At 42.2% G+C, this 13,839-nt stretch overlaps 1 protein-coding gene across 1 annotated transcript in view; it reads left to right on the top strand.

Annotated features, from left to right (window-relative positions):
- The first annotated feature begins 5,025 nt into the window (after window positions 1-5,025).
- LIN28B (lin-28 homolog B) overlaps window positions 5,026-13,839 on the top strand; it is a 77,915-nt gene continuing 69,101 nt past the window's right edge. Inside the window, exons 1-2 of the mRNA XM_050972966.1 lie at window positions 5,026-5,104; window positions 5,401-5,588. Coding sequence (XP_050828923.1) covers window positions 5,026-5,104; window positions 5,401-5,588 — 267 coding nt within the window. The remainder of the gene's footprint in view (window positions 5,105-5,400; window positions 5,589-13,839) is intronic.

Genomic DNA, 13,839 nt, shown 5'->3' with positions numbered 1-13,839 from the left:
AGTGAGGGGAGAGAGGCGCTTTCTGAGCCCTGAAACTGCATTTCCCGAAAAGAGCCGCGGCTCGGGATGGGCGCGGTGCGAAGGCGCCTCCATAAAACCTGTAACTTCATACCTGCAGTCGCACGTCGAGCAAATCCCGTCCCTGCTCGATCCGAGCCGTGGCAGCGCGCAGTTAGGCCGGCGCTGTGTTGTTAAGGAAAAAAAAAAAATACAAACTGCGTGTTTTCTACTATTAATGCTCGCGTTTTAAAGGGAGGGTAATAAGCCCGTCCAGGGGAACTGGCGGTGTCCCGAGCGCGTCCGACCCTGCTCTCCCCAAAGGCGCGGGAAGGCACGCAGCCACGTCCCCGCTGGGAAGGAACCGCATTTTCTGGGAAGTGTTAAACAAAAGCCCGGGGGCAAAGCCCGGCTTTAGGGCAGGGTTGCGGGGACAGACCCGCCGCCTCCCGGGCTCTGACGGAGGGCAGCTGCTGGACGCCCGAGCCTCCGCGCCCGGCGGGCGCCCGACTCCTGCCCTGCCCGGCGGAGGCGCAGCGGTGGGAAGCGGCCTCGGCTCTCCGGGAGCGGCACGGCCGCGCCGAGAGCGGGGCCCGCCGGGCCGGCGGCCACCCCCGCCCTCGACCTGGGCGCTGCGCGGCGGCGGAAAGGGAAAGCGGCTTTGGCGCCCAAAATGTAGGTGAGAGGGTTTTGGCGGGAACAGCTCCGCACCGGCACAGCCTCCCGGCCGTAGGAGCGGCGGGAAAGGCCCCCCTCCCGCCACACATCTAGGAAGAGCCCGTTTCGGTGGAGAACGTGCAGAAAAAACACGACGGGCATCTTATTCGGTCCACCATCGGCGGGGCGGCGCCGAGCTGCCCAGCGCGGGCAGCGGAGGAGAGGGGGCAGGGGCGCCGCGGCGCCGTCCCTGCCCCTCCTGCCTGCCCGTCGGCGAGGAGCGCTGGCTGTGCTTTGAAATGGGAAGTGGTAGCAACACCCCGAGCCCGGCTTTCAAGTGTAAAACACGCGTTTTGTTTCAAATGCACAAATGCACGCGGCTCCGTAGTTTGTTTGGATTTTTGTGTTGTTTTTTTTTTTCCTTGTTTTCATTTGTGTTTGGGGTTTGGGTTTTTTCCCTTTTTTTTGTTATTTTTGTGAGCTGGGGGTCTTCTTTGAGAAGGCGAGTAGTATTTTCGGGCGGGGGGTTGTGCGGTTTTTGCCTTGTTTTGGTTTTGTTTAGGGGAATAGAAGAAACCGAAGTTAGGACTTTGAAAGCTTTAGGAAGGTGACAAATAGGAAATCCAACACCACTGGTTTTGGTTACATAGTTTCAAGCGAGCTCTTGCTGTGCATGTAGAAAGACAATGATTCCAGCTTCCTATAATTGTCTTTTCCAAAATTAGCATCTGTTTAGAGAAATGTAAGGATAGAAATGGATTTTTTAAAAAAGTAAATTATTACCATTAAACTATTTTTTTCTACCAACTGGCTTGTTCCGTAGGGTTTTCTTACCTCTTCCCCCCTCCTTTCAGAATGAATTTTGGAAGGGTGTTGGTTGGGGTTCCTTTTTTTTTTTCTTTTTAAATCTTTTTTCTTTTACTCGGAGAGTTCCCAGCTGGCAACAGCTCTCTACCTTCCACAAAACTTGAAAGGCTGATGTCCCTTGCAGGAAATGAATGAGTCGATAACATCTGACACCAGTGACCAGTCCAGTGACCCCAACCTTAATTCCACTAATACTGGAGGCCTGAAAATCTCAGTAAAGACACATTGCAAATCCCACCCCCCTCCATTTTACAACCTAACAAAAACTTATTTTGCAACCTAACAAAAACTTTGCAACCAATATATTTACGTTCATTTATTTACGTGGTTTTGTAGTCTTTCATTTCTTTATCGAAGAACATATAGTGAATTTTCTTTTCACTGAAATTTGCTAACAAGACATTTTGTCCATTTAATGAATTCAATCAACTCGTTTGTGTCTGTTTAACCAATATTCTAGCTTCTAAGGATTTTTAAAATTCTGAATACCGGTAAATTAAATTAATCTTTTAAAATAAAGACTTTAAAAACTTTATTAAATGGGTATTTTCTGTCTTTTCGAGAGGCAGAAGGACCTTGTATTTTATTATTGTGACATTCTGCCACATAGCAGATATGTAGTCTTGGGTAATTCAAGTAAGAGGTGTAAAGATTGTTTTCTTCCGGTAACCTTAATTTCTTGTTCATAACTGAGGTTTCACGTATATTAAAATCGCGTACATTCATTATATATTAGATATCATCCGGGTCATAAGATCCAAGCATATAAATTACTGGAGATTTAATATTGCAAAGTAATCGCTATTCTAAGGGGGGGAAAGAGGTTATGAGCCAAAAGCAGTGGTATGTAGCACGAATGCGTAAGGCAGGTCAGTGTAGGAAGTCGACCTGACTGTTGGAATAACCTACAGGAAATTTACGGTTGAAGACTGCAAAGGAATTTCAGGATTTAAAGCTTCTGCTCCAGTTGTCAGGGTGCTTGTATTTGTACACTATTGCCCACCCTCGCCTCTTTCTTGCAAACGATCACACGGAGCCTCCACCTTGGTGTTTCACACAGAAATGAGGCGCTAGCAGGGGAATTGACGCTTTCCTGAAAGGCAACAAAAGGAGTAAACAGGCCCATGGGGGCAAAGGCGTTCCCCTTAATTGGGCAGACTGATCGACGCCACTTCCCAAACAACAGCAAGTGCTTTGCAAATGCATAAGCCCCTTGCATTCAGGTTCTGCACGGATCAGTTTGTTGCCTTGGCTTTTGTTTGTGTGTCCTTGGGATAAGAGAGGATGCTGGGGGAGGAGGGGGGAGGTTAAAAAGAAAGTCGGAGTCCAGGTTTTTACAAGGTATGGGCAACATTTAAAGCACATATCTATGTATACATATATATGCATGTATAAATATGTATAAACACCGCACGGAAAGACAGGTTAATGCGAGTAGGTGGTGATAAGGACAGAATACCTTCATCTGTAACTTTATACTAAAAGAGATGGGCAGGTGGAAAAATTAAAACTAATTCTCCCCTGTTAGTTTTTCACGTTTCTAAAATATTATTTTTAAAGCGTTGGCCGTGCGAACAGCAGCAGGAAGGGCTGGAGGGCAGGGCCATAGCTGTGTACCTGTGAGCGCGGAAGGGGAGTGCCTTTGCAAAGGGGCTGTTACCAAACCCGTTACACATCACACATTTCTTCTCCGAATTGGATCCCCCCTCCCGCTGGCAGTGAAGACTTAAACCAGCAGTCCCCAGTCACCGTTATTTCTTCCCTCTTTGTCCTCTTCTCCCGAGGCTTTTTTTTTTTTTTTTTTTTTTTCCCGCCCTCTTCTCCAGTAAATCCCTCTCTCTGTCAGTCCTCTCCCGACTGCTGATTGAGGTTCACTCCAATTCTCGGCTTGAAAACTGGGCTCTTATTTAGGAAGTCATTAATCACATCCCCTCCCCCGGAAAGAGATGGCGGAGAAACCTGTGAAGTACAATTCCTCGCCCCATCCCCCCTCCAGAAATGTTGTGAAACGCTAGATCTCCGCACATTCTGGGGCATATTAAGGTGATACCGCGTTTCCGGCGCGCTTCTAATTTGAATGCGAAATTAGTCACGATCCAGTTGCGCATCTGCCCGCGTTGTGCGCACTGGGTGCCACAGATGCCTGCGGGCGCTCGCCGCGCGTGTCTGCACACACGTGTGACCTCCCCATCCGTGTCTGCACACACGTGTGTGTCCGTTCCATGTCTGCACACACGTGTGACCCCGGTCCGTGTCTGCATACACGTGTGTGTCCCCTCCATGTCTGCACACACGTGTGTCCCCCGTCCGGGAGCATCTCGCCTTCGTGTGCGTGCGCGGAGCCCGCCTGCGGTGGGCGCAGATACCCCCATAATCTCCTCCGCACGGCCGCCCCTGCGTGCAGCTGTTGTTCAGCGGGCTGTATCTAGAAACACACGGATCTTCCTACGGATTTCTGCATGCACGGGAGGGCAGAAACCCCAGAATAATACGTCATCTCGATTTCCCGTAAAGAAGCGTGTAGATTAGCTGTCCGAAAAGGAAGAGGGAAAAAAATAGCGCCGCGTTGGAAATTTCTTGTTCATTCATAAATTATTTTGGTGTGTCAGGCTACTTGAAATGGCGATTGGCTGCTCCTGCCTGCTGCCAACCCCTTAAGGATACGATGCGAAATTAGTAGCAAGAAAGCATGTAATTGACCGAGTCACGTGTGCGCAGGGGGCCAGAAACGGAGCGAGAGAGACGGGGAAAAATCAAAAGAGGGAAAGCACATTAGACCATGCGAGCTAAATTTGCGATCGTTGAAAATCAGGATGTTAGATTAATGCAGAAGACCACTTCGATCCACAGGGAAAGTTTTCATCTCACGAGTTTGGAGCAGAGGGCCCGTGGGGCAACATGGCCGAAGGTTAATTTTCTTTTTCTATTGTTTTACTATGATTTTCGCTCGCTCGCTCTCTCCCCCTCTCCCCCCCTCCCCCCACCCCTTTTTAACCCAACTATGCATTACCCTTTTTTAGCAGCTCGTGCAAGGGGGCTTTCTCCAAACCCATTGTTACCCAGCTCAGAAACTGTTCCGTACCGCCCACACCGATTCACAACTTGAAAAGCTTTCAGGGGGCTATTGTTTGAATTGTTCCTGTTTGATTAAGCACAGTTGCAGTGGTGGGATGAGAAAACGGCCGTACACCTGTCCCAACTTTAATCGAAAGTTTATTCCAAGGAGGGATGGATACACGGTGGAAAATAGTGGTTTCGGCGCTGCATGTGCAATAACCAGTTGTGCAATCTACCCAATTTTGCTTATTCTCTCTCCTCCACCCCTCCTCGGCCGGCCTCCCCCCTCGCCCCCCCCCGGTCCTGCGCCTTGCGAGGAGAGACTAATTGGGCTGAGAATTTCTGTTGAGAAATGGGATCGGTCTTAAACCAGCAATATTCAAGTAAAGTATCGCGTTCCGTGCTGTAATGTGGCTGAAAGATGGAGTTAAATGGAAAAATACACGTATGTACAAAAACGTGGGCTGCCCTGGGCTCAGAGAGAGGGAGAGCCTCCGTGCGCAGTGTTTCCTCTCTGTGACCTCCGGTGATTTAATTTTTTACGTATTATGGGGAGAAGGTTGTTTATTTTAGGATTTAGGAAAAAGACGCACTTTTCAACGTTTGCTTTTTGATTTTGTTTTGTTCGCCCCCCTTTTTTTTTTCTTTTTCTTTTTCTTTTTTTTTTTTTTTCCGTTCCGTTTGTAATAACTCCTTTATACAGCGGCAAAAGGATGTTACCAGAATTTAACTCTTTGCTTTGCATCTTGTCCTTCTCTTCCTTCTTTTTCTGCCCCCTTCCCCCCCACACCCCCACATCCCCCGCCTTTCCCTCTACCTCAGCAGGGGCGAGTAAAGGTGGAGACGAACCCGGGAAGTTGCCGGAGCAGGAAGAAGAAGAGGAATCCCAGGTTTTGCACGGAACCGGCCATTGCAAATGGTTCAATGTGAGAATGGGATTCGGGTTCATCTCCATGAGCAACCGAGAGGGAAGCCCCTTGGAGTCTCCAGTTGATGTCTTTGTACACCAAGTAAGACCCGTTTTTGTCTTCCATCTCAGCCTGCCACATTTGGTTGAGCTCAGTGGGACTCCGGTTTTGTGTGAAGAGAAGTAACCTATTTTTTCTAGGTATTTAAGTACATCTGTAGTTAAAGAGTCGCCTCAGGTAGTGGTTTTGTTGGCAGTGTACAATTTGAGTAAATAAGGTCGTTAGATTGTGCTTAGTCTCTGTGGCTGGTGATTTGTGCAAGGATGTAATATTTCTTCGTATCTTCCTCCTTGGTTGGAAAAGTCTCCTGTGGTTTTTATTTATTTTCAAATGTCACACTTTTTAACAAGGTTTATCATTTGTCACCAGACTGATCAGGAGCAGATATGCCTTTCATTGGAAACTGTTTAAAATTAAGCTGGGAAAAGGATAAATAAATGTCGGGTTTCATTCAGATAACATTTGAGTACAGTTTTAAACGGTTTACTTGTAAACCTCGAATTACTTTTTAAAAGCTCATCTGAGATTAGTTAGTGAAATTAAGACATAATTATAGTGTTATTTTGCAGTAATTCAGACCTGAGAGTGTCCCTGTGGTGATACTCTGAAGCGTGTATGTGGTTTGGTTGGTTGATTTTTAATTATTCCTTTCTAGGGAATAAAAAAAAAAGAGTAATTATTAAGTATTCAGACCAAAACCAATGTCTCTGTAACGCTGTTGGGGAGACAAGGGGTGTATGTTCCATGGTTTTAATTTTAAGCAGCATGGTTGGTTTCATGTTTTGAACGTGGAAACTGGTATGAATGCCTTCATGTTAAACGAGTTACAGATGCAAAATAGGTTCAAAATAATAAGGGAACTTTTTTTGAGACCTGTACTGTGGTTTGTGAAGAAGACCTTCCCTGGTCCTTCTGTGAGTTGCTACAATGCTATTTTGAATTTCACCCATCTCCTCTGATCAGGGAAGAGAAGAGATCTATCAGGTAGAGAGACCATTTTGGGGTTGGCCAGGGCCATGTTAGGGAGGCAAAAGGCATCTTTTTAGTGGCTGTCCGTTTTCTATGACGTTTGCAGTGACAGTGAAGGGGCTGTTCCATGGCTGTAGAGTGACTCCCTTTTAATGTTGCGTTTGGTGGCCCGGCTTTATTCTGCAGTAACTTTATCAGGCTTTTTTATCTCATACACCCTTGATTAGGTTAGTAAGAAGGTGGCTGAAACTTCTGAAGCAAGTGCTGCTGTGGCCTGTTGCCTTGCAGTGCAGGGTGGGGTGGATTCTGGTCTTGGTGCCTGACACACATGTGCCCTTGCAGCTAAGGGTCTGCACTTCAGTACACTGCTTGCATTTGAAATTATGTACAAAGCGTAGAATCCAGTAGTGAACTCACTAAATTCCTACACTTCCTGCTTTCTACTGGAGTATAAGCTGCCCCCTCTTTGCTGCTGCTTTTTCTCTTTAGAACTGAATGAATGAAACACTTATCAAAGAAGGAGCAGTCTTCCTCCTCTTCCCGTTTTCTTCCCTTCTTTGTATCTTAAGTCACGAAGTTGCTCTTTACAGTCATATAAATTTACTTTAAAGATAAAACCCCCTCTTCCTTAATGTAATTTTGTGTTAATGTATGTAATTTTTTGCTTCTTGTATAGTAGAAGACAATATTTAAAACATAGCAGTGCTGTTAATAAAAAACACATCTGGAAACAAAGATATTCTTAGAGCTGTGGAAATAGAGAAGTATTGAACTACGTGATAACCTGATACATTTAAGTAATACTAGACAAGGTTTTCAGTTTCATAATGGAAAGTAGTCATAGAAAATAATAAAGTAGTAGTAAATTTGAAGGTCTCTATTTAGTTGTGTTCCCTAAAGGAGGGGAAGAGAAGGAAATGTTAGACAAGTTTCTTTATTACAGTTTAATAATCTGCAACTATCTGCAGTTTAATAATCTGCAACTTATCCATACCCTTGGGTTTCTCAGACAGTCACAGTGTAAAATACCATGTTTCATTGCATGTTAACTGTGTGCCTCAATAATTTTGAGTTTACTTAGAGCTACATATTAATGAGTGAAGTTATTAGTATTTTGTAATTAATTGCTCTTGCAGCAAAGAAAGTATGGTTCTCATCATTTTCATTCTGATGAAATCTAAGGTGTGTGTGTATATATATATATATATATATATGTATATATAAACTTCACGGTGACATGAATCTTCTTTCCATCAGTTTTCTGTGTAATGTAACAGGGAGAACTACTGTCTGTTGTGTTTCAGGGTACATTTTATATAATTGATATTGCTACATAGAATGCTTTGTTAGCTGACTAGCTGTCCACTTCTAGCAGTGGCAGCCAGAGCATAAAAATGTCTTTAATTCTGTAATGTTATTTAATGCTCCTGCTTGTACAACAGTCTGTTGCCTGAGCAGTGATTGGACCCTATTCCTATTAGTTTCTTTAATTTGAAAAAATTTGTCATGTGAAGGGTCCTTTTCAAGGCAAAGATGTTAGTTTATTAGTCTGTTGAAACAAAACACTACTGTTCAAAACTGCTTTGAAAACACTTCATCATTTAAGTGTGTGCAGGTAGTGCTGCATACATTCATTCACTCTTTCTGCAGTGTTTGTAGCTAATAGTATAATTTTATAGAATTAGGCAGTCTGAGCAGGTGAGAGAAGCTTCTACTTCACTTAGTCTAAGTTCTGTCAAAGCTAGCTTGAACCCCGCTGTGGTATTTTTACTTTCTTATCTTACTCTTTTTCGGTGAGGTTATGCCCAGTTTATGAGATCTTGCTATGAGCAAAAACTTACAGTATGTCAAGTCAAAATTCCTGTAATAGTTTTAGCTCATTATACCTAGACTTTTGAGCTTGCAATAAATAATTTTGCTTTCTTCTTGGAGTTCCCCCTTAGCTATGTGTGGATTATAGTCACATTTTTCTAAAGTCAGTGCTTTGCTAATTGTATATATTGATATATTTTTAGAGGAGCATGCTTTTGTTTGGACTTCTCTTCCCCTTCACCCAATGAAAGTCCTATTCACAAAACAGCTGCAGTATTGAGTTTTTAACCCTGCCTTTTAAGCCCTTCCTTTGGTGTTAATCATTTCGATTGATCTCCTCTGAACTACCTTCGGACTGTGGTTACCCTTCTGGCAATGCAGTACCTAGAGCTGGATGCATTATTTAAGGTAGAAACTCATCAGCCATTATGCATGTGCATCTGTGTGTCTGCAATGTAATTTGGTACACTTGCATCCAGTCCTTTCCTTTTTAGGTCTATTCTGATACAGCTTATATCTTTAAGTCTTGTGTTTGAGTCATTCAGGGTCATATAAAAATTATGAGTCCTAAAAACAATTTGATTTTTTGAACAGAAGCCATGCACAGTGCATCAATGCACAGTGCCAAGTCAACTCTGTTTCTTCTGAAAAAAAAAAGAGTAGCAATGATAGTCCTTTGTAACCTTTTTAAATCCAAGGACTGTGCATCTTACTGACTTTGGCTCAATATTATCATATGCTCTCTGTAAGTTACCATGGAATAAATAATACAGCTTGTTTCTCTGTTGTGATGTGGATTCTGGACCTAGTTATGTGTGAGTGGCTCTTACTAAATTTTAGAAGAAGTTCTGTTTGTCAAAGGGTAAAGCAGACTGGAGAGGTGAAGTGAGGGAAACTTGTGTGGTGCACCTGAATAAAGGTCTTCAGTGCAAAGAACTCAGAAGAGCTGAAGTTCCCATAGAATCAGTAAAGGATGATGTTTGTTAAATTTTTTTGCACATTCCAAATTGGACAAATATATACTATTTCTTTTGGATGCTGGCAGTAAGGCAAAAATGCTGTATATTTTCACACACACTTTGTACAGACTAAGTTAGAAACAAGTCTTTTTTCCTTTGCTTAGTGTGGAGCACAGATGTTAAAGATGATCATGAGCTGTAGGGTGCTGAATGTAAACAGATGCAATTAAATGCATGTTTGTGAGAGTTAAGAATTTATGTCTGTTTCTCAGTAATGTGTTTTTTTAGGATGGAATGGATTGTTCTGTTTAGATGGAGTTGTTGGGACCTGGCTCTGTAGTCCAAAATTCTTACCACAATAAGGGATTGATACAATATTTCTGAACTGGGACCTTAAACATAACAATCATTCTTTGGGATCCTCTTTTATGAGATGGGGAGAGGAAGGAAGGGAGGAGCAGCATGTAGGAGCTGGTGTATTTTGTCTTCTCATTAAAAGGAACATAGTTGGCTTGAAATTTTTCACTTTCATCTGAACTTTCTTACTGTTACAATAAAATTTTATTAAAATGGAAAACACCCTTTTTTCTTGCATTGAGTCCTTCTGTACTGTACTATCATTTTTGTATTATAAAGATTGCTCTTACTGTTTCAAGCACCTATAACAAAAGAAGGAGGAAAAATTATTGAGACTGTTTTGACTGTAAACAGAAGAATAAATGGAAAATGAGACATACAAGCAGCATCTGAACAGTTTTTTACCTTAATGTGACCAACTGTCCTTTTCAAGGATGAATCAGATGCCTGTTCCTTGAATTCTTAGTTTTTAGGCACAGCTGAACTGCTTTTTCTATGACAGAGTAGGGCATGACATTATACACTCAGAGCTGACTTTCTTATATTGTGAGCGCATATGATCCTGTGCTTTTTCAAGGATGCATTTATTCTTTCATCTAGCACACCTTTTTCATATTTGTTTTGTTGGGAGCCTTTAAAAACTGCTTCATTGCTCAGGATAACTGGAAGTCCTGGGCAAGCAAGTGGGATCAGTATTTCATTGCTCCTTGTGTTTAATATGACATAGGAATGCCTGTTTGGAGTATAGAAGTCCCCATGCAGAGTATGCTGTTACAGTCTTGACATCTTTGACTTCTGCTGGGGATGAGGCAAGCCCAGTCCTAATCAAAACAAAAGTGGCTAGCAGGATTTAGGGAGGGAGGCTGAGGAAGGAAGTGTGTCTGCACTGAGCATGTGTGTGGAAGATCCGGCAGGGATCAGCCACGAGTGTCAAAGTCTGCTCAGCAGCCTGAGTGTGTGTAGCATCCAAATGGGATGGAGCTGCCAGAGACCCTGAGCCAAGCTTTGGCACTCACCAGCTGTGCTGCAGCACGCAGAGAAATGATGGGGACCACTGATTGTGGTGTGGAGTGCTACAGCATTTTGGGATTTTTTTTTTTTTTAATTTTGAAAAATTTGTTTTGGCTACTAATTATTGTATGAGTTAGCATAGTGTATGGGCACATAGATGGCAAAATACTTCACTGACAGCTTGATGGTTTAAGATGGTTGTCTGAAGAAACTTGTAATTTGGTTAGTTTAGTTATGGAGCTGCCTTCTTCAAAACCTTCCATATTTCATCTATTTATATTAACTGTAGTAAATTGTTATTAGTAAACCTATATAGTGTTTAAGTGAATGGCAACACCATTAAACCTAAGTGGTGTTGAATCAGATCAGACTTGGCTGAAGAGTTTTAAACCTTGCATGTTGACAAGTAGAAATCACAAGTGGCCCAAAGGCAAAGGGTTGCAGTGGGACAACTTTGTTTTAAGAGGTATTTCCCTCTTTGGCAGAGCAGTAAATGCACCCTTTCCAGAGCAGGCTATCCTCCTTTTTTCCAAGACTGAGGAAGTTGTGCAAAGGGGTTGGGATACTGGAAGGAAGAGGATATTTTGTCTGGAGCACAAACATAAGATATCAAAGCAGATGTATGAACCAAAGCTAAAAGGAAATGAATTGTCAAATTGGGAAAAATGTTGTTATCGTTGCTTGTTATGGTTTGCAACTACATTACCAAGGTAGTAGGTACATTTAGAACTATCCAGAGTTTTGTTTCACAAAGCATACTCCCATGTAAATATTATTTGATTCATCTTCCTTAAGTAACCCATTGCAGTAAAGGCCTGCCTTATTTCCCCACTAATTATCAACAGAAGCAAAATTAGACCCACCAGTTTCTACAAAGGTGTGTCAAAGTTACTGTGAAACTATCACTAAAGGATGATCCTAGGAACTAGAAACTAGATGGTAAAGACCATTTATGATACTTTTTAAAACCAACCCAAATAAATAAGGACATGCAGTTTAAATTTTTAACTCCCTTTATGTAGGAGTGCTTTTTTTGCCTTTTTAAAAACCAGCTGAAAGTAACCAAGAAAGTTAGAGAGGTATTGTGTGATGCTTGTCTCTTTTTAAAGGACAGTTCTTCAGGACAGATTTGGACTGGCTTTTGCCTTATGGCCATCACCGGTGAAAGCAGTGAATCCTTAAATTGCTTTTACATTAGCAGAGTATCAGTAAACACCTCTGCATGGAAGGTGGGGAAGTGCATCTAATTGCTTAAGCCTACTGAGCTGAGGAAACTGGTGTCCATGCTTTTCCTCAGGTTAGTCTGGCTGGTTCAGACTTAAAATGGAGGGGAGGTTAACTGCTTGAGAGATGGCTAAAGGGAATTCTGTACCTCACTCCAGAGATGGCTTGGCTGCGTGTGGAGCAGCTGTGGACCTTGCTGCAAGCGTCACAGTGTGCTGTATTAAGGAAAACTGGCACTGAATTTGTTTTTTTTCTGAACATGCAAAGCTGTATCATGGAGCAGGTTCAGCAGCTGCTCTGCAAGCAGCTGAACAAGGCTTTGCAGTAGCAGTGTGGGGTGAATAGGTGGAGGCTTAAACTCCTACAGCCGCCCTTCTCATGGGAATCCGTGAGATGACTTCTCCATTGGGCAGCTGTGCTGCTGCCTCAGTCAAGAGCTTTGATATCACTCTTCATGTTGGACTAGGATAAGTGCTTGTGAGGCTGCATTGCAAACTCAGCTGGGGAAGTGTTCGGATTTGTATCTGATTTTTGTATCATTTTTCATAGCAGAGAATCCCCAAGAATAAATAGGGGTGGGCAGTGTTGGCATTGTGGAAGGGTGGCCAAGGGTGCAAGCAGCAGCAGCCAGGGTGAGGTGGAGGTATTGGAGGAAAGAGCTGGAAGCTGCTGTCACGGAAATGTGATGAATGGAACTGCAGTCTCCTGGTGCAAAATAGCAAGAGTTCTTGTGTTGCCACCTTCAGTTGGGGATGGAGAGACAACTAAAGTGATAATGACTTCTCAAGGAAAAGGGCATTTGAGGGTATTGGCATGAGAGTGCAAGCATCTGAGCTCTCTTTGAAATGTTTCAGCAGTCTTTGTGTCACACTTCAGTCTTCCAGTTTCTCTTTTTCTTGTTAAGTGATTACAGTTCAGTGGTGGCACTGAAATATGTTGATTGCAGTTTTTAAAAAGCACTATTTATAAGGCAGACAAAAAAAAAACCAGGGAAGCTTTGATACATGTAAATAATATGTGGGCTTTTTCTTCTACAGAACAGAAATAATATATTTACAGGGCATATTCATAATAATTTGGATAGATTTTTTTTTTTTAGCAGATAGGTGAGGTCTTAGTGAAATTAATTGATAATCTGGAGAGTACAGCTCCTTAATTATTCCGTATGTATGGATTTTCAACTTTGAAAGTTAAATACATCAAAGCACTTGAGATTATTATTCTGAGAGTTTGTAGAATATTCTTATTTTATTATCAGTGCAGGAGCCAAGAAAATCACACAGTTTCTATTCCAAAATTCTGATCTGGTTCTAGAGTTGTATATTTCTGAAGATGGCTGAAAAGCTTGGATTAATTTTTTAGCATCATAAGTTAATATTTTCACTAGTTAAAGTTGTTTAACACGTAAAATCTGAGTAAAGGCCTATGTAATCAATATTTGGAGTGTATGAATTTATCTACAAAATCAAAGTAATATTTCATGAGTATAACAGATCTTGTGCCCTCTCAGAAAATGCTAATGTTGTTATTACATTCATAAGTGTGTAATTTTCATCAATTTAGCTGATAGTGGCTTTCCCATCAAAGATAATCTGTTCCCAGAGAGGCCTTCTTTTAATTAGCCATGCTAATTTATAGGTATGCAGTGCTGAGAGAATTTATTTTTCTTGATTGTTTTTATTATAGTACCACATGTGGCTACTTTAATATTTGTGTTATAACTCTCTGTTTATGGTCTATAAATATGTGGACTGAAATAAACCCTGGTCTGAAACTGAGACTAAAAGTGATAGCCATTGTGTTCCTTAACAAGACCAGAATAAGCATAATTTCGATTTTTTTTTTTTCAAAGTACAGGTGTCTTTAAAATCCCTTAATTGTGCACATTTGCTATAATTTAAAAAATATTTTATTTCATTTTGCAACTGTGTTTTGCAAGGTGGTGATCAAAATCTTGGTTA

This window comes from Serinus canaria, chromosome 3 (assembly GCF_022539315.1).
Source record: "Serinus canaria isolate serCan28SL12 chromosome 3, serCan2020, whole genome shotgun sequence".
NCBI classification, from domain to species: domain Eukaryota; kingdom Metazoa; phylum Chordata; class Aves; order Passeriformes; family Fringillidae; genus Serinus; species Serinus canaria.
The sequence above is the reverse complement of the archived record's forward strand: the minus strand, read 5'-3'. Positions and strand labels throughout refer to the sequence as shown.